The sequence below is a fragment of the Scleropages formosus genome, chromosome 8 (genome assembly GCF_900964775.1).
Source record: "Scleropages formosus chromosome 8, fSclFor1.1, whole genome shotgun sequence".
NCBI classification, from domain to species: Eukaryota; Metazoa; Chordata; class Actinopteri; order Osteoglossiformes; family Osteoglossidae; genus Scleropages; species Scleropages formosus.
In genome coordinates this window covers 8,467,648-8,487,161 of record NC_041813.1, presented here as the reverse complement: position 1 = coordinate 8,487,161, position 19,514 = coordinate 8,467,648, and the positions used below count along the sequence as shown (strand labels likewise).

The window sequence follows — 19,514 nt, the reverse complement described above, 5'->3', positions numbered from 1 at the left end:
GAGGAACCATCATAATTCCGTGTCCTTGCAAAAGGACGGCATCGCGCCTTTGCCCTTTCTCTCTCCGCAGTCGTTACTCATCACTTTTTAACATCGCTGCGAACGAGCCTTTCTGTTACCGTCCCAGCGCTTCTTCCCGCGCACTTATCAAGCTATGCAAATAAAATTATAAGGCTGCTATCTTTAAATTAATCTTCCGTAAACATCGCAAAAACATCGAGCTGAGCGCTAACAGTACGCGGAGATAAAGCCTTAAAACACAATGTCACAACGCCGTATTAACGCGCCGGAAACGCGCGCATTCCAGACGAGATTTTTAATGTGTGAAACTGCTGCGCGCCCACCTGCACGAGATCCGCGCGCGAGCTTTGCTGCAGTGAGGAGGATTCCCAAGGGGGGGGGGGGCGTCACGTGACCAGACCCTGCAACGCCACGAGCCTGCAAGTCTGGCTCGTCCGCGTCTCGTCGAGCGCTGAACACTTCATCATACGTGCATTGAATCACTCGGCTCTCTCAGTCTCGCAGAGTATTCGGGCCAAATAAAAACGTAAATAAGCAATCAGAACGTAACAAGCTGCAGAAAAGTGCTACGTGTATAATAATTATATTGCGAGGTCACGAAGAAACCCTACCGCCTTCGTAATGTATCCGCGGAAATGCTAATAAATTTTACTGAATGGTATTTAGCAAACGTAATATAATAAACATCGTAAATATAGTTATTCGCTATCTTACTGTAATACTATTACTAATATTAATATTATTACTAATAGCATCTTCGCTCCGTCTACAACTCGCATAAAACGTCCGAGATCTAGGGACAGCGGCACAAACTGCTTGTGAAACCGCTTTCAGTACCATGATACGCAGCCTACACTGCGGGAAAAAAGGAAAGAACACCAAAAACTAAGAGGTTACGCATCATATATGCGGTTTAGTTTTATGCTCGGGAAGCGATTACTTCAGATCAAAGATTACCTGCAGTTATGTTGTCTATGGCTGGCTCCTTCTCAGTCATCGTGTCCCGCTGTATTCTCTTGCCCCGATGCGTCCCAGAACTGTTAGACCATGTAGTCTGCAAAATCACTTCCTGCTTACTTCGCAGTCCGGACCATTGGCTGTTTTTAAAACGGTTATTTCTCCGCCTCACGGGATTTCCTCTCCCTGTCTCCTGTCCCCTATTTCCTTTTCACCTTGACTACAAATTGAAACGTCCTCCTTCGGAAGATGTCATAGATTACATTAAAACGATGCTATGCGGATTTTTGTCGTCTAGCGGAAAGCCTCTTGTTGAATGCGGCTCATACACCACCCGAAAAAAGGAAGTGGGATGGAGCGCTACTTTCGGATAGCCCCCCTTGTCCCGCCCCTCCCGTCTTGCTCGGACGGCTGCTCCACTGCGCAGTGACCGTACTGCGTCCCGCACGCGGACGAGTTGCGACGCAGATGCCCCGTAGCGCGTGCCGCAGGAAGGCGCTCCTTACGCGAGAATCTCTGCTCTCCTCACGCGCGGCGTGTGTCGAGGAATCACTCCCACTGTCATCTTTTCGCGCTGTTACGTTTCTGTGCTCACCGAGAGCATGGGGTAATAAATACATCACCTAGAAAAATGACATACATGCTGCTTGCAGCCTATGTATGTTGCAAACAGTTGCCTCTACAGTCACGGGACATTTCAAGTATTAGACAAATCTATACTAGTGGGAACACAGTGTAAACAATGAATATGTGTGTGTGTGTGTGTGTGTGTGTGTGTGTGTGTGTGTGTGTGCGCGCGCGCGTTATAAGCTATGCTGTTTAAAGAAAAGAGGCTGATGAATATTAGACACAGGACCACTGCTAATGGGGTGAATGTGGATGATGATTTCAGGGTCCCACACCGAGAGGGCCCAAACTTATGTTATTTAGGGAAGTGGGGGCCAGAGCAATATTTTTCATGAGGCCCAGAATTCACAGCTACACCCCTGTTAGACATAAGTATACACACACACACACACACACACACACAGTCTGAAACCACTTGTCCTGAGCAGGGTCGCGGGTGAGCCGGAGCCCAATCCGGCAACACAGGGCGCAAGGCAGGAGGGGGAGGGGACACACCCAGGATGGGACAGCAGTCCGTCGCAGGGCACCCCAAGCAGGACTCAAACCCCAGGCCAAACCTGTTCCACCACCGCACCCCCTAGATATAAATAATGCATAATAAAAATGCCATCCTGCCATTTTTTGTCATTATTGCTAAATGAATCCACTAGTGATATAAACAGAAATACAATAACCTGCATATACAGCAAGAAGATTAGTAGCTAGTGCCTTGCAATCTCAAAGTGTTCATTTTAAGACCAACTTCTATTGCATTGCCTTTGCTCAAAACACACACACACACACACACACACACACACACACACACACATTGGCTGAAGCCACTTGTCCCAAGCGGGGCTGTGGCAAGCTGGAGCCCAACTCGGCAACACAGGGTGCAAAGCTGGAGAAGGAGAGAACACACCCAGGACGAGGCGCCAGTCCATCACAAGGCACCGTAAGCAGGGCTTGAGCCCTAGATCTACCAGAGAGCAGGACTCGGCCGAACCCGCCACACCACTGCGCCGCCACTGTGGTGGCGCGGCAGATCTGGGGTTCAAGTCCTTCTTGGGGTGCCTTGCGACGAACTGGTGTCCTGTCCTGGGTGTGTCCCCACCCCCTCCAGCCTTGCGCCCTGTATTGCCGGGTTAGGCTCCGGTTCGCTCCGGAACAAGTGGTTTCAGACAGTGCGTGTGTAAGTAAAATGAGTGCAAGCTGAAGTGGTCAGCAATATGGCAGACCTGAGCTGGTCTTCATGCTATTGCCTTGACTGAAGGCTGCACCAAAAGGGAACCGAGTAACAGAACCAGCAGAAGGTGTGGCCCAGTTAAAGAATTTCTAAAAAACAAGACTGAGGTGTGAATTTACACAGGGGAGTGGAACTTGATTTTGAGAGAAACTTTGAGGTATTTGATTGGAAAGGCTACATTTTGAGCTAAGAATGAAGAATACTGATGTTCCAAGTTCTGATTTTCCTTGCGCTTAACTTTTTGATTTTTGCTAATTCTTGTGAGTTTTGTTTTCTTGTTTTTGACCAAAGAAGCCCTTTTCTTTCACATATGCATTTATTTGAAATGGGTGTTTTTTTGGTTTGGTTTTAATTTTGTTACTGTAGTCAGAAGTAATGAAATAACCATTACTCTACCCTTGGATGCCTCATGCCTGGTCACTTGCCAGATCAGAAAGTCCGTGTGTGTTACGTTTGAAAATGTGAAAGACCAGGAGTTTGTGTTCCTCAGATATAAAACATGTGCACAGCATGTATAACACTGAGAGAAGTACAAAGTGGTTTCATACACATTCATCAGTCTAATCAAGAGCAACAGATGTGCAACATTATCTCAAAGTTTTGCATAAGACTGTAAAAAAATTCAGTGCACAGCATAACTGAAGGCAATGATTTCTTTGAAAAGCTTGAGGAACACCTTTAATTAGTCCTACTACTGTGTTACCTCAGATTGCTTATTAATAGAAGTCATGAATTTGTTGCAAGAAAAGCAAATCAACTATCAAGCTTCTACTCTGACATTTTATTTTTTGCTTCAGCTAAGGCTTTTAGCCAATGTGATATGAGCATAATGATTGCATGGGGAGAACATACTAAAAATGTGTTTCACGTTAAAAGCCGGCGACGTGTCTTGTGGAAACAAACAAAACTAGCCACAAGGTAGAAAAAGATTCAACACATGAACATGTTTGTTAGCATTTGGTTAATTTAAGTTTACTGTCAAAATTGTGTAATAATAGAACATACCTGTGTTATTGTCACGACCACACCCGCACCCCAACCAGCAGCACCGGACTCTGATTAAGCACCTGAGGGCAATCTCAACATTCAGCTATAAAAACCATCCCGAACTCCTTTCCATTCATGGAATAATCTTTGAGACAGCCATCCCTCCTGCGATTACAGCTCTTGCACAGCGCCCTTTCCACCTCCCTCCTAGTTCCCTCGCCTGTCTCCTTGTCCCTCTTCCTATCTCTTAGGGCATCGACCTTCACAATGTCCTTGTCGACCACATCCTCGGATTCTCCCCACGTACAACGTTTGCACCTCAGATTCACCACGACTGTCCCTCACTACGAGTACTGCCTTGTCCTAAGAACCTTAGCAGTAAACAATCCCCGACTGGGTCCACACCCAGGTCCCTGGTCTGCTCTGAATGACAGTTTATTTGCTGGGTAGTTTCTGTACACGCTGATATATCAAATTAAAAAATAAAAAAATTCTGACTTGGTGATGCTGTCCATGGTGATGCTGCCTCTTCTCCCTCCCTCCACAACTTGATTTTCTGTTCCGAGTGCATTTTACTGCACTCGGATGATTTCTGTTCTGCCACAGAGTTTTACTAAATAAGTGGGTGAATAAAGTACTTTTATAAATAAATACTCAAAAGAGGCAATATTTGTATGTTTGAAAAATTGTAAGTTGGATGTTCATAGGTCCAAGCATACTCAAGTAAGATAAGTCCCCCAAGAGTGTCAACCTGAATAAAGGTAAGATTTGAGGTTTAAAAATGATCCCTGAGATTGATCCCTGATCCCCGTGATCCCTGAGAATCAGATTCAAGATGAACATAGGGGGCATCACCCCCGGAGCAACTCAGCTACATAAAAATACCTGAACTCAATGAACACCGGATCCCTAGCGCTATAAACTGAGTAAAGTACAAACACCTAGTGCAGATTCTTGATCAGCTCTTCATAGTGTTTCTTGACAATCTCACAGTGATTCTCATTCCGTGCCTATTCACCTGCTTCCAAAGTCCTATCCACAGTGTGCTTGTGTACTAGTCCAAAATTCCACTCTTATCTGCATCTGTCCTCCTCCGGTTTTTTGCTCCATGTTCCACGTATCACACTGGCACTTCCGTTCTTACTATTCGTGGTGCACATATACCGTGTATATATATATATATATATATATATTCGATCTGCACTTGAGGACAGTACCCTTTTCATCCGCATTTGGACGTACAGCAACACACATTAGTGTTTGTGTTACCTCCAGACGTAACAGAAGAATCCACCTAGGAACAATGAATTAAACGCACTCCAGCAGGTGGTAGCTGCAAGAGAGTGCGCCTAGATTCCCATCGCCTGAAACTTGAACATCTCTCAGAATCAATGGCAACGATAAGCTGGCTTCTCTGAAGTGCATTCCTATGCAATGCCCTCAGGTCACCTGGATCAGAATTGTCGTTGGAAGCAACCATCTGAGACTGAGGAGGGAAAGCCAAAAGCAACTCGGAAACCTGCATCTCATAAGATGAAAGTGAGATGCTGTGAAACAAAGAGGGACAACAGGCCCTGACAGACAGACAACGCCGCTTCCAGGAGGAGTCATGTTTTTACTGTGGCTCTCCGTAACATTTCCTCACAACGTCTGGTTCGGCAACCCTGGGAATTGGCACCAGCGCCTCTAGTGAGCGGTAGCATAGCCAACCGTGCCTCCAAATTCATTTTACCTATCAAATTTTCAGAGTGAGAAAATGAAAAGGAAACTGAAGCCCCTGTGGATTCTGGAGCTGCGAGAAACTTCACAGCTGTTTCTGGGGGGGGGGGGGGGGGGGTTCCTTTTGTAACCAAGAGAGTTTAAGAATTAATTTTCTGGATGGAGTGCCTGTAGGTTCAAGGGATAGATAGGTGATAGGTGGACAGTGCCCCTTTCACTCCAGGTGGGATCATATCATACAGAAACAGATTCTTTTTGATTCAGCCCCCTTACAACCTCATCATATTAGGCCATCCTTGGTTAGTTGCCCATGACCCTGTGCTGTCATGGAACACAGGGGACTTGCTTTCATGGGACAAACAGTGTATTGAGAGACGCCTAACCCTCGAATACAAAGCCATGGAAATAGAAAGCCCTAACGGGTCTTTGCCTTTGCAAATTCCTAGTGAATTTCAGGACCTAGCACCAATGTTCAACAAGGTTCAGCCATCTGACCTCAGACTGCATTGGTCTCAACACCACATAATAGATCTGCTGCCAGCACCACACTCTCTGGAGAAAGAGTGTACCCTCTTTCCAAACCTGAACAAGAAGCTACGGCAGCTTATGTGGCTGAAGTCTTAGACCTGGAAATTATTTGGACATCCGCTTTACCAGATTCTGCTGGTTTCTTTTTCATAAAGAATAAAGACAGGGAGCAAAGAGGTTAAATTCCAGGCAAGGCCTTGCATTGATTACCGGAGTTTAAATGCGAATACTAGTAAGTATCCACTTCCCATCCTGCTGATCTCCTTGGCCCGTAAACAGGTTAATAGAGCAAACATATTTACAAAGCTAGATGTAGGAATACCTATAACCTGATCTGAATTAGGGAAGCTGATGTGGAAGACCACCTTTAGCACCACCCTGGGGCATTATAAATATCTTGTTATGCCTTTTGGTTTGTCTAATGTGCCTTCTATAGTTCAGGCTTTTGTGAATGAAGTACTTAGGGACATGATCAATAGATACATATCAGTGTACCTAGATGGCATTCTTGTCTTCTCCAGCTCCTTTGAGGAGCATGTGCTCATGTTAGGGAAGTCCTAAAAAGGTTACTGGATAATTGCTTTTTGTCAAAGAGAAGTACTAATTTCATCAGAACAGGGTGGAGTTCCTGGCTTTTGTGCTGGGCCCCAAGAGGGTTGAGATAGACCCAAAAAAGGTGTCAGCTGTAGTTTCTCGGTATCAACCAAAAACAGTGAAAGAAATGCAGAGAGGTTGGGTTTTGGCAGCCTCTATAGATGTTTCATCAGCGGTTTTCACAACATTGTGGCACTGTTATCCAGATTGAGTTGAGGGGCCCCCAAGAAATCTTATATGGAACCCAAAAGCTTTGCAAACATTTGAGGAGCTGAAACAGCACTTCACCAGAGCCTCTATTCTTAGATATCCACATGTCTTTTGTGGTTTAGATGGGTGCATTAGAGTTTGGGGTGGGGGCTGTGTTATCACAAAGGTAAGGAAATCCCCTTAAAATGTATCCCTGTGCATTCTTTTTTGTGCAAGCTGTCTGCCTCAGGAAGTAACAATGATGTCGGTAATAGGGAACTATTAACAATTAAATTGACCTTCAAGGAATGGAGGCATTGGTTAGATGGCACTAGTCACCAATTTGTAGTTGGGACTGATGACTGCAATTTGGAATACCTAAAATGAGCAAAAGGAAGATTAAATTCCAGGCAAATGTGATGGACCTCGTTCTTCATCCACTTTAATTTCACAGTCACATATCATCCAGGGGCCAAAAATGGTAAGACAGATGCTCTTTCCTAGCCGTACATGGTGGTCCCAAGTCTAAAGCCTGCAGAGCCCTTATTTTCTGCCACACATTTTGTTGTCCTAATCAGGTGAGCTATTTTGGACGACATCAGAGCAACCCCCAAAAAAAAGAACTGGGTCCCAGTGATAAAACACAAGACAAAGACTATATTCCTTCAACAGTTCACTTGCAGCTCCTGCACTGGCTACATGACTCCCCAAGTGCAGGACATTCTGGAAATTGCAGGAACACTGAACCTGGTCTCTGTGAGACTGTGGTGGCCCACCATCAAGTTAAGCTGATAAAGACTTTGTTCTAGCATGTACAATGTGTGCTCAAGCAAAGGTCCAACGGCAGTTGCTAGCTGGGTTCCTTGAACCCCTATCAGTCCCTAATAGACACGGTCTCATATCGCTGTGGACTTAATTACAGATTTGCCTAGTTCAGAGAGAGAGACACAGCTATACTAGTGTCATGACAGAAAGACGGAATGGGGGACACTGGACATGAGTGCAGGATCTTTCGTTAGGCTCAAACAGGCTACGCAGGTTCTTGTGGTCAGGGACGGGTGTATGGTCGATCAATGGACGAATTGGATTGTAGCGAGGATCCAAACGCGTGGCTGTGGGACAAATCAAGCGGTCATATCCAGGGGAACATGGAACAGGCTAAAGGGGAAAGGATGCAAAGGGCATTGGAGCATGAATAACAAGAAAGAACTCGAGAGCACAGAGGGGACTGTTGTCTCAGGGTGAGCAAGATTCCGCGACTAGAGGGCAGTGGTTCAGTGCGTTAAATCGTGCTGGTTTTGATTGGCTTCAAGTGTCCTTGTTAGGGGAGTGATTAGCCTAAGGTGTCCTCGTAAGGGGAACGATGGAGGGCATGACAACTATTGGCTGAGTGACCAATTCTCTAAAGCCTGTTGTCTTATCCCACAAAGGAAAGTGAATTCTTAGTTCAACCACTCCACCTGACAATTCGCCTGTGGGTGATAGCCAGACACTAAGATCACCAAAACCCCTAGCTTGTCCCAGAAGGCCTTCCAGACCTGGGAAGTAAACTGAGGTACCCTGTTTGAAAGCCATATAATTCAAACATCTGGTGGGAACAAGAGCTTTGTAGTCTGAAGTGCTGATGGCAACTGGGGCAAGGGGACCAGACGTTAGGGCTTTTGAGAAATAGTCGATGGCGATAAGGATGGTAGCGTAACCATCAGATTTCAGTAAGTCTGTAAGAAAATGAATCACCACATGGAACCATGGATGGGAGGGAATGGAGAGGAGGTTGAGCAGCCCTGCTGGTTTCAATTGAGGAGTTTTTTACTGTGTGGATACCCCTGCAGGTAGGCACACAGGCCTTGACATCTGCCCTTAGAATCAGCCACCAGAATTGCTAACTAATGAGCCAGACAGTCCTGTCACCCCCAGAGCTAGGGGAGTCATGGGTCCAATGGAGAAGTTGCAACCGCAAACAAACTAGGATGTACTCCTTGCCCCTGCCACAGTCAGCCAGTCCAGGGTCTTGAGCTTGAGCTGTCTTAAGTTCCTCCAGAAATCCCCATCGGATGGGAGCTACAAAAGAAGAAGCTGGGAGGATCAGTTCATGAAGAGCTAGGGAAAGGTCCCTGTCATAGCTCCTGGAAAGAGCATCCACTTTGCCATTCCAGGAACCAGGTCAGGAAGAAGCTGAGAAGCAAAATCTAGTAAAGAACAAAGCCCATCTTGCCTGTCAGGGGTTGAGGCGCTGGGCATTCTACAAGTATTCAAAGTTTATGTGATCGCTGAAAAAGGGTGTGGGCCCTCTAGCCAATGTCTCCTCTCCTTGAGTGCTAGCTTGATGGCTACTAATTCCCAGTTCCATAAATCATAATTGCACTCCACTGGGTACGCATGGATGTAACTTAGGGGATGCCCTGATGCTGAGATAAAACAGCCCCCACCTTCAGCATGGATTCATCAACCTCCAACACAAACAGTAGGGTGCGGTTTGGGTGTCTCAAGGCTGGGGCGGTGCTGAATCAATCCTTTAAACAGTGGAACTCCGTGAATGCCTCTGAGATCTAAGTCAGCCACTTAGGGGCACTGCACAGTAAGGCCATCAATGGGGCTGGCACTAAGCTGAAGTTACAGTATGTATAAATCAACTGTAGAAATGAGCAAATTCCAGTAAAAACTGCAAATCTTTCACTGTCTGGGGTTGTGGCTAATTAACAACAGCTTGTTCCTTCTTTGTGTCCATGACCACCCCCTGCTGGTTCAGGATGAAGCCCAGGAAGGAAACCATTGTTTGGTGAAACTGAAATTTCTCTCCTTCGACATAAAAGCTGCTATCAAGCAAACATTGGAGAACCTGACAGACATGGGTTACATGTTCTTCCACTGATGCAGAAAAGATCATGATATCATCTTAATAAATCTGTACAAAAAGAAGCCTCTAGAGCATTATTCACAAATGCCTGGAGCATGGTGGGTACATTCACTAAAGCAGAAGGCATCAAGAGCTACTCCTACATTTATTTATTTAGCAGATGCTTTTCTCCAAAGTGACTTCCAATGAATTCTATGTAGAGTTATCAGCCCACACACCTTACTCACCAAGGTGACTTACACTGCTAGATACACTACTTACACTGGGTCACTCATCCATACATCAGTGGAACACACTCTCTCTGTCACTCACACAAAGTGGGAGAACCTGAACAGCATGTCTTTGGACTATGGGAAGAAACCAGAGCACACCCACCCAGACACAATAACATGCAAACTCCACACAGACTGAGCAGGGATCAAACCCCCATCCTATCACACCACCCAGGCACTGTGAGACAGCAGCATTACTCACTGTGCCACCATGCTGCCCACAGAGGAAGAGTAAGACAACAACAAAAAGAAGTAACCTCAGATGAAATCTGTGTCACTCTAGCTCATCATGTGCTGATATATGGGAAGACCACAAGAGAAGCTGACAGCTAGTGCAACCCAACCTAAGCCGTTAGTTACATGGTTCCATCCATTGTCCATACTTTTTGAAGGGAAAACAGGTAATTTGCCTTGTTCTTAGTGTAGTACATGTATGTTGTTATGCATATAAACTGAATCTGCTCTTTGTTCTCAGTGTAGTTTTTACCACAGTGCTATAATGGATGACCATAGGTCAGTGATGGTCAAAATTCATTTTCTGTGGAACTGAGAAACGGCCATTTATCGGCGATAGGCGGAGACTTCTTGCAGCCGAGCAGAAGACTGCCCTGGTGAATATGGTGATTGGCAACAGTGCCATCTGTTTGGGGGAAATTCTAATTCAAACCTGAATAGTTGAAGACCAGGTAGTTTTCCAAGAAACTGACAGCATCAGCATTTCCACCATTGACCAGATCCTTCAGAAGAACCACATAAGGACAAAGCAGCTGTACCGTGTGCCTTTTGAAAGGAATTCAAACAGTTAAGAAGCAACAATTCCAATATGTGCAGGTAATTGGTATACTGTACAGAATGTTTACAGTATGTACAGTATGGCACATCTCTCTAGCATATCAATACAGTACTGTATAGTAATGTGTTACAGTAATGGCATTTTGGTGCTTTACATTACAGCACAGAATCTTTCATTCCAGAACAGTAGTACACGACAGTACTATATTTGTAGTAAAATGTGTTTTTTTTTTTTAAACTTTTGTAGAAAATCTTTGAGCTAGTTGCCATGGATGACTCACATGACCCTTCATGGCAGGCTTCAACCTTACAAAAAGGGGTACAACATCATTAGTCACTGTGCCATCATACAAGTTCATGGTCAGAGGGAAGGCAACGTCACTCTATGTGTAGCCACCAGCAATCGTGGCATCCTCTAGTGCCATGTAAAAGAAGGTCTGTATAACACAGTACAACTTTAAATTTTGTAGATCAGCTGCACAATAACATTCTTCAACAGGAAGGAGAGCCAGGGCAACCAGAGCAAGACCGATATGCTGTCATTTTGGACAACACGAGTTTCCATCAGGCTGCTCTGGTTCATGCCTGGTTCAATGACCACCCCAGATTCACCATTCTTTATTTGCCAGCATGTTCCCCATTTCTGAATCCAATTCGGGAATTTTTGTCCCCAGACAGTGTATGACCGCAACCCCTACACACAGCAAAACATTCTGGAAGCAATGGAGGACCCCTCCGGTAATGTGTCTGTGGCGTCGATCCAGGCTTGGATAAGGCACACAAGAGCATTTTTCCCATGCAACCTGGCAAGACCAAACATTATGTGATGTTGAGATATTATGGCCTGACCCAGACCCGAGATGAGATGATGAGAACACTGATGCTGAGTAACCTCTACATTTACTGCATTTGGAAATAAGGCTTTTGGAAAGGGGGTATTTTACTGTGCACGGTTTCTTTCATGTTTTGCCAGTGTGACATTGCAAAGGTCGGGTTTTTGACCAAAACAGCATATAGTCACATTCCCGATCCACTAATGTTATTTTCTGTTTCACAGTACTATTTTGAATTTCTCAGTGTGTTCTTGAAAAAGTTATCTGGATAGTCAGTGCTGACACTTCACAATGTTCAAAATTTTTTCTCTGAACACATATTTTAAACATTTTGGCAGCAGTGTTTCGAATGAATCCCTCCAGTGTGTAAAAAACAGTCATCTACTCTTTGAATAAATAAATGAAACAAAGTACAAGACTGGTTTTACTACCGTACATCCAGCAACAGTACCTACGGAGCGTAGTCGGCAGGACTCGAACCTGCGCGGGGAGACCCCAATGGATTTCTAGTCCATCGCCTTAACCACTCGGCCACGACTACTTGAGGAAAAAGAGACTCCCTCCTCGTGGTCCAACCCGTTTGACTTTGCCTGTGATGCCAGAGAGAAGCCGATGAGCTTGCAGAAAAGTACACCAGTAGAAGACCTTAAAGAGCTGTCAGAAGTGGGATTCGAACCCACGCCTCCAGAGGAGACTGCGACCTGAACGCAGCGCCTTAGACCGCTCGGCCATCCTGACCCTGCAGAAAAGCCACCTAATTCCTTGGTGTTCACCTGGAGGAGAACCTTACCTGGTCCCTCAAACACACTACATACTCAAGAAAGCCCAGTGGTGTGTCTACTTTCAGCGAAGATTGAAAAAGGCCCATTTCCCACCACCCATCCTCACCACATTCTATGGAGGGACTATCGAAAGCATCCTGTGCAGCTTCACCACTGCCTGGTTGGTAATTGCACCATTCTGGCTCGCAACACCTTGCAGCTGAGAACATCATCGGGGTCTTTCTGCTCTCCGTCACAGACATTTACACGGCACGCTGCATCCGCAAGGCCACCAGCATTGCGGATGACCCCACACGCCCCTCACACAAACTCTTCACCCTCCTGCCGTCTGGCAAAAGGTACCGAGCATTCAGACGCTCACGGCCAGACTCCGTAACAGTTGTTTCCCCTAAGCCATCAGACTCCTAAATGTTCAGGACTGACACTGGAACTATTGTCCTTTTTTGGTAATTGTTGTAATGTCTTGCACACGTGCACTTTATGTAGTCTGTGTCACTAACTGTGTTGTTTTATGTAGCACCATGGTTCTGGAAGAATGTTCTTTTTTTTCCCACCATGTGCTGCTGTATATGGTTGAAATGACGATAAAGTTTCTCTTGACACCAGCGCTCGTCACGGAGTTTGGGGAGGCAGGCTAACGTGGTGCCAAGGCCAGCTTTCCAGTGGTACCGAGAGAAGGAAGCCCTTGCTGCAGCGAGCTCCTCGTTAATATAGTGGTGTGTATCCCTGCCTGTTATGCGGGAGACTGGGGTTTGATTCCCTGACGGGGAGCACCCGCAACCCTTTTGAGCTGCGTGGGCAACGTGGCCATTACACCTTTAGCAGCGCTTTGTAGCGAAAAGTAAAAGGCTGCGCCCTGCCGTCTCGTCTCGGCAGCACCGCAGCCACTGCTTACAGGGGCAACCCAGAGATCACTCAGCATGGAGGCTTTCGCTGGCCTGGGTTGTTTCACCACTCCTTAGGTGACCTGGTGCGCCAAGGCTCCCCACGGAGCACCATGTCGATGCGGACCGTCACCAGGACTCCCGTTTGCTACAGCGCGCCGCAGTACCAGAATCCCTGACTCAAGCAGTCTAGCAGCCTCGGTCTCCCGGACGCAAGGATTACAGACGCATGTCGCCACATCCAACTGGTAGCCTGGCCTCGGCCTGGAGGGTTGCACATCGCCCCCCCCCCAGGTATTGTGCAAGGAAAAAGGTCAACAGCACAATCCCATTCCCGCTGGGGTCATACAATCTACCATGCCATTCCTGAGAAGTTGGCCGTCCAATGCGCTAAGATGGGGGGGTGGGGTGGAGTACAGTGCTTAATAGATATACCATGTGCAACTGCATAAGTTATATCCATGAAGTTGTTAGATGCCCTGGAGTCCATAAAAGCTTGGGCATTTAAGTCTTGAGGTCCCCATGAAATATCCACCAGTAATGATAACTAAAAACTTGGTTCGAGGGGGTCACTCACCTGATTGGCTAGTCAGTGTCTGCCTGTGTTGGGACGCACTGAAGAGAAGGCACGGAAGTGGTCTTTGCTCGCACAGTAGAGACACAGTCCCCCCTGTAGTCTCCATACCCTCTCTGCAGGGGTCAACTGTCCTCTTCACGGTTGGATAGGTTCAAGGGTATCCACAGTGGGTCCAAACGGGGTTGGTGCAGGTGGATAATGTTGGGTACGTTCCCTCACAAGGTTATCAACCAGGATGACATTGTCCACAAACTGATTAAAAGTCCAATCTTCTCTTTTACATGTTCAGGTGGTGCTGGGGCTCGGGGGTGGGGACCAAAACCTCCAGTGGCTGCACACAGTTCCTAGGGTTGCTGCCAGGTGGTTCTCCACCAGTCGGATGGCCTCTATAAGACTCTGGGCAGTGGTATTGCAGCCAATCAGCAGTTGTGGGAAGCACCACGGCTGGGCCAGTTGCAGCCACCGCTGGGTGGAGTCAAAGATGCACTGGGCAAAGAGAAAGGGCCAGGCAGACTCATCAAACTTCAGGCCTCACAACCTTTTCCAATGTCCCTCCAGGGTAAGCCTGACCTGCTCCATGGTGGCCTCCTGGAGGACGCCATAATCTGCAGTGGGAACCTGGTATGCCATCGTAAGGTCTCCCCCCATGACAAGTGGTGTGAGTCAAGGGGTCCACTCCTCGGAGACCACGTGCAAGATCAAGCAGTTTACTTGAAAACCTCCAGGAAGTTATCCGGGTCATCCGTGGGGGCCATTTTCAAGAGATGGACCGGAAAAGGCGGAGACTGGGTGACATGCTCGGCAACAATCGCCAGGGCTTTGACCAAGGTCCTCCGTTCGGCCATCTTGGCCACCAATAGCACGTCCATCGACCCCTGTTGCTGGTCCTGTAGCCACTGATCCACTCACCTACTAACTTAATTCCTGTCCAGTGTGCTCTAGGGTACCAGCTACCTGTCTTGCCCTGGACAGTCAAATCTAGCGATTTACTGGGACTAGATGAGTGGTACAAACAGACGCGGTTTGGGAGACCACCCATATTCAACTCCAGCAAGCCAGGGTCGGAGTCCAGAAGGGGGTAGTCGTGGACCACGGAGGAAGGTCATCATAGCATCGAGGGAGAAGGATGTGGCTTAAACTCCTGTGTACCACCTACACTGGTCACATATTTATCATTTTAGGTGACTTCCTAGGTACATGCTTTTCATTTTACTGAGATAAATGTCATAAGTTTATGGATTTTGAATGTGCTAAAACAACAGTTAAGGTGACCTAATCAGAGATTAGTACAATTAAACATGTATTGGCAGCCTCCAGGACCATGACTGAAAAGTGACTGTACTCGAGTTGTCAGAAACTCGAGATAGTCTGGAAAAAGTTGTACTCCAGGTATTTACCTGAGTAAAAGAAGGTTTAAAAAAACCTGCTACTCAGTTGTCAGGTTACCTTTTTGTAACAGGATGTTGGACCCAAATGTAGAATCGTTTATTATAACACTGAAGGGGCAAAGAAGGCCCAGCAGAGGTTGTACTTCCTTCACCAGCTGAGGAAGTTCAACCTGCCACAGGAGCTACTGATGCAATTCTACTCCGCAGTCATCCAGTCTGTCCTCTGTGCCTCTATAGCTGTCTGGTTCAGCTCAGCTATTAAATCAGACATCAGAAGATTACAGCAGATAGTTCGGACTGCTGGAAGAATCATCAGCACATCCCCCCCAGCTCCCCAAAAACTGTACTCGTCCAGAGCCAGTAAAAGGGCTAACAAAATCATTCTAGACCCCTCACATCCAGGCCACTTCCTCTTCGAACCTTTGCCATCTGGTCGGCGCTACAGAGCACTGAGCACCAGGACAGCCAGGCACAAGAAAAGTTTCTTTCCTCAGGCCATCTACCTCATGAACAGCGAAATCCCCCCTAGAGAGTAAACCAGTGCAATACACAACGCTATTGATATTTATATCTATTTATCACATCATATGTCTTACTCACATTCCCTTGCATTTGTATAGAAAATACCTGTACATACATATAATGTCTAGTGACTATTTTTTGTATATTCTGTACTTTATTTTTTTTATCCTTTATTCACATATTCTATCTTCTCATCTATGTCTTGTCACTGTCATTCTGTCTGTGCTGTGGAAGTTTCTGTCACCAAGGCAAATTCCTTGTATGTGTGAACACACTTGGCAATAAAGCTCATTCTGATTCTGATTCAAAGTAGGGCTCGTGGTCGAGGGCAGGCGAGGGTCCAAACTAAATCAGTGAATGTCGTGGCAAGGACGATCCAGAGATGTGGTCAGAAGGACAAAGCAAAAGGTCATAGTCATGGCAGACAAGGAGTCGGGCCGGGGAGCGAGGACAAGAGGAAAGTTTGAGATTGCAGGGGGACGGTTGCCTCTAAGAGAGTCCACTCCCTGGGAGCAGCAGTGTGGTGCCCTTTATACCCCGCTGTGCTGATTACTGTCAGGTGCTCACATCTGGGGTGTGATCGTGGGCATGACACTTTTAAAATTATACTTTTTAATGTTCTTAGCCACCAATTCATGCTTTTTTATTTTCTAAACTTACCATTTTAACAACAAATAAACAATTTTGTCTTTTGGAAAAAAAGTATGTTTCCGTTTATTTTTAACCCCCTTTAGGATTACGGTGGTTGTGCAGCCAGTTTACCCTGGACAACCAGCATGGCATCACATTGCCGGTTTCAGAGGGAGACAGTGATGGGTCAAGCGAAGAATAGGATTAAAGTTGAAAAAATAGCTGACATTACAATAAAATTTCGAAAATACGTTTATGGTATTCAGAAGTTAAATGTGACAATTTGAACATTAATTAACTAGAGGTGTCTGGGCTCACTAATGGAAGGGGCTGTCTGCCAGCCTGGTTTCCACAAGCTGTTCAGTGGGAGAGAAAGGGAGTCAGCTGTGTGGCTCTGTTCCTGTCTGAAAAACTATGTTGTTGCCTGTCTCCACACAAAGCTGTCCAAGTTCCAAACATTTACATTACACACACAATGTCTACACCCGCTTGTCCCAAGCAGGGTCGTGGCAAGCCAGAGCCAAACCTGGCAACACAGGGCACAAGGCTGAGGGGAAACACCCCGGACGGGACACCAACGCACTGCAAGGTACCCCAAGCAGGACTCGAACCCCACATCCACCAGAGAGCAGGCCCTGGCCAAATCTACTGTGCCACCACACCCCCCACGAACAGTTACATTACATTTATTAATTTAGCAGATGATTTTTCTGAAGCAACTCAGTAAACAACTGATCACCACCTACAACTCGACCTCTCCAAAACACAGATCCTAAACCTCTCAGTTGGCCTGTCTTCCTGTCATAAACATTCGATCAAACTGGACAACTCACTCATTTTGCCTACCTCCTTGGCTAAGAGTCTGGGAGTGATGACTGACTCAAGTCTATCTTTCTCTCAGCACGTTGAAGCCACAACCCGGACCTGAAGATACATCCTGCATAACAGCCGCAGGATCTGTCCTTTCCTCACAAGAGACTCTGCTCAACTAGTTGTTCAGGCCATGGTGACATCCCATCTGGACTACTGCAACTCTCTCTTGCCTGGCCTTCCTGCTACTGCCATCAACCCTCTACAGCTGATACAGAACGCTGGGGCCCAAGTTGTGTTTAACTTGCCGAAGCATTTGCACGTATTTCCTCTATTCATTTCTCTGCACTGGCTTCCTATAGCTGCCCAGATCAAATGTAAGACCCTGGTTGTAGCCTACAAATGCATCAGTAGAACTGCTCCCAGCTATTTAAAAGACTTGATCATTCGCTACACCCCAACCAGACCGCTATGCTCTGTCACATCTGCCCTCTTGGTGGTCCCATGCATGAAAGGTAAAGTGGAGAGGTTCTCGGTTCTGGCTCCATTATGGTTGAGCAACCTCCCCCTCTCGCTCAGAACTGCTGAATCTTTGTCCACATTTAAAAAGGGTCTTAAAACTTATCTCTTCTGGACTCACCTCATCCATGAACTCTCAAGGTATAAGTGTTCATGATCATGCTTGGATCAATCCTTTACACAGCTACTGCTGCAATGCAACGTAAATGTTTATATGTATCTCAAAAAAAAAAAACTACTAGGAAGGTGATTAGGAATTGTTGATATTCTGATGAAGTTTCACGCAGCAACTTGTGTGATGAGCATCAGTGCATATGGTGAAGGAAACTAACCGTACTTAAGAATCACACATCTGCAGCTATGTCTGTTTCTCTTAATGTAATGCACAAATTGTACTTTCTATGAGATATATGTCATTTTGGAGAAAAGCATCTGCTAAATGAATAAATGTAAACAAGTCCATTTCACAACAGACAGAAGGATACAGATGCAGACATGTGGTTTTGAGGTACACCCACTTAGTCCAATACTCTTGTTTCTGTCAGCATACACTACAAGAGTAGATGCGTATAGAATTGATATGAAGCTCCTGGCCCACTTTGTGCTACATTTAACCAGCAAATTTTTCTATTAACATACCAAATCTCTGTCCCAATTAAGTCTTAAGTAGAGGACTGACTGTACTGTCCTTGTTGACATTATACTTGTTTAGGGGGCATGTGCAATTAACACATTCATTTACATTAACAGTAATTAACAGAGGGCAGCACGGTGACACGACTGCCTTACAGTACCAAGGGAACGTGGGTTTGATCCCTGTTCAGTCTGTGTGAGGTTTGCATGTTCTCCTGTGTCCGTGTGGGTTTCTTCCAGATGCTCCAGTTTCCTTTCAAAGCTCAAACACATGCAGTTCCAGAAAACTGGTGATGCTAAATTGCCCTTAGTGTGTGTGTGTGTGTGTGTGTGTGTGTGTGTGTGTGTGTGTGTGTGTGCGCGCGCGCATGGCTACCCTGCAATGGACTGGCGTCTCTTCTGGGGTGTACAAGCAGTTACTGAAATTGGACAGATTAATTAACATACCTTTATACACTTTATAGACTTTCTAGAACTAAACACAGTAACAAAATAAATATAACTTGTTACTCACCTCTGCTTGTAATACATTTTCAATTTCAATATTTCAATCAAGTGAGGTGGCCAGAAAAAGCAGACTACAAAATTGTCATTTTATATCACTGTCACATCAGGATGTTGTCATTGTTTTTTCAGTAGCTGAGGCTTTCCCCTAAGGTAAATTAAAAAAGTAAAGGTTTGTATAGCCATTGATCCAGATGCGTTGTTGTGAGGGCTGTAACCACTACGCCACCTGCAGCACAGGAAACAGGTGTAGTAACTGTATTTAGTGTATTGAGCTAAAAGTGACAAATTATTTCTGTAAGAAGGGGACATCAGTGCTGTCTAGGTACAAAGAATAAAATTGCTAACTAAAACATTTTCACTGGCTATGTTATCTCAGAAAAAGTCTAATTATCAGGATGCAGCCACAAACAGCATGCATTTCATTCTGCGACAGTAAATGAGTTGTTTCTTGCGCCATCTAGTGGTCATTTCAGCATGACTTCCAACCCGACGCCCAGTAGGACGAGGACAGGATTCGTTCCTTAGTTCAAACCCAACAGGCCATTCTGTACTGAACAGTCGAGCAGATCAGTGTGTTAAATGTTGTGGCCATAACTGATGTACACCAAAATGAGAATCAGCACGTTAGTAATAATGCGTTTCTCACACTTCAAATGCAAAA

At 45.9% G+C, this 19,514-nt stretch overlaps 1 protein-coding gene and 2 non-coding genes across 7 annotated transcripts in view; all 3 read right to left on the bottom strand.

Annotated features, from left to right (window-relative positions):
* The window catches only part of hspa12a (heat shock protein 12A), a 79,012-nt gene that overhangs the window by 44,043 nt on the left and 15,455 nt on the right, over positions 1 to 19,514 (bottom strand). For 3 of the 5 annotated variants that reach the window (XM_018724980.2, XM_018724984.2, XM_018724981.2), the window contains exon 1: positions 979 to 1,388. The exons of the other annotated variants lie outside the window; for them this stretch is intronic. In XM_018724980.2, coding sequence (XP_018580496.1) covers positions 979 to 1,018 — 40 coding nt within the window. In that variant the 5' untranslated portion in view covers positions 1,019 to 1,388. Of the gene's footprint in view, positions 1 to 978; positions 1,389 to 19,514 lie in introns of those variants that run through there. 5 annotated transcript variants of the gene reach the window in all.
* On the bottom strand, positions 12,061 to 12,142 carry trnas-aga (transfer RNA serine (anticodon AGA)). Its single transcript has one exon. It is a non-coding gene; the product is annotated as a tRNA-Ser (tRNA).
* trnal-cag (transfer RNA leucine (anticodon CAG)) lies at positions 12,257 to 12,339 on the bottom strand. Its single transcript has one exon. It is a non-coding gene; the product is annotated as a tRNA-Leu (tRNA).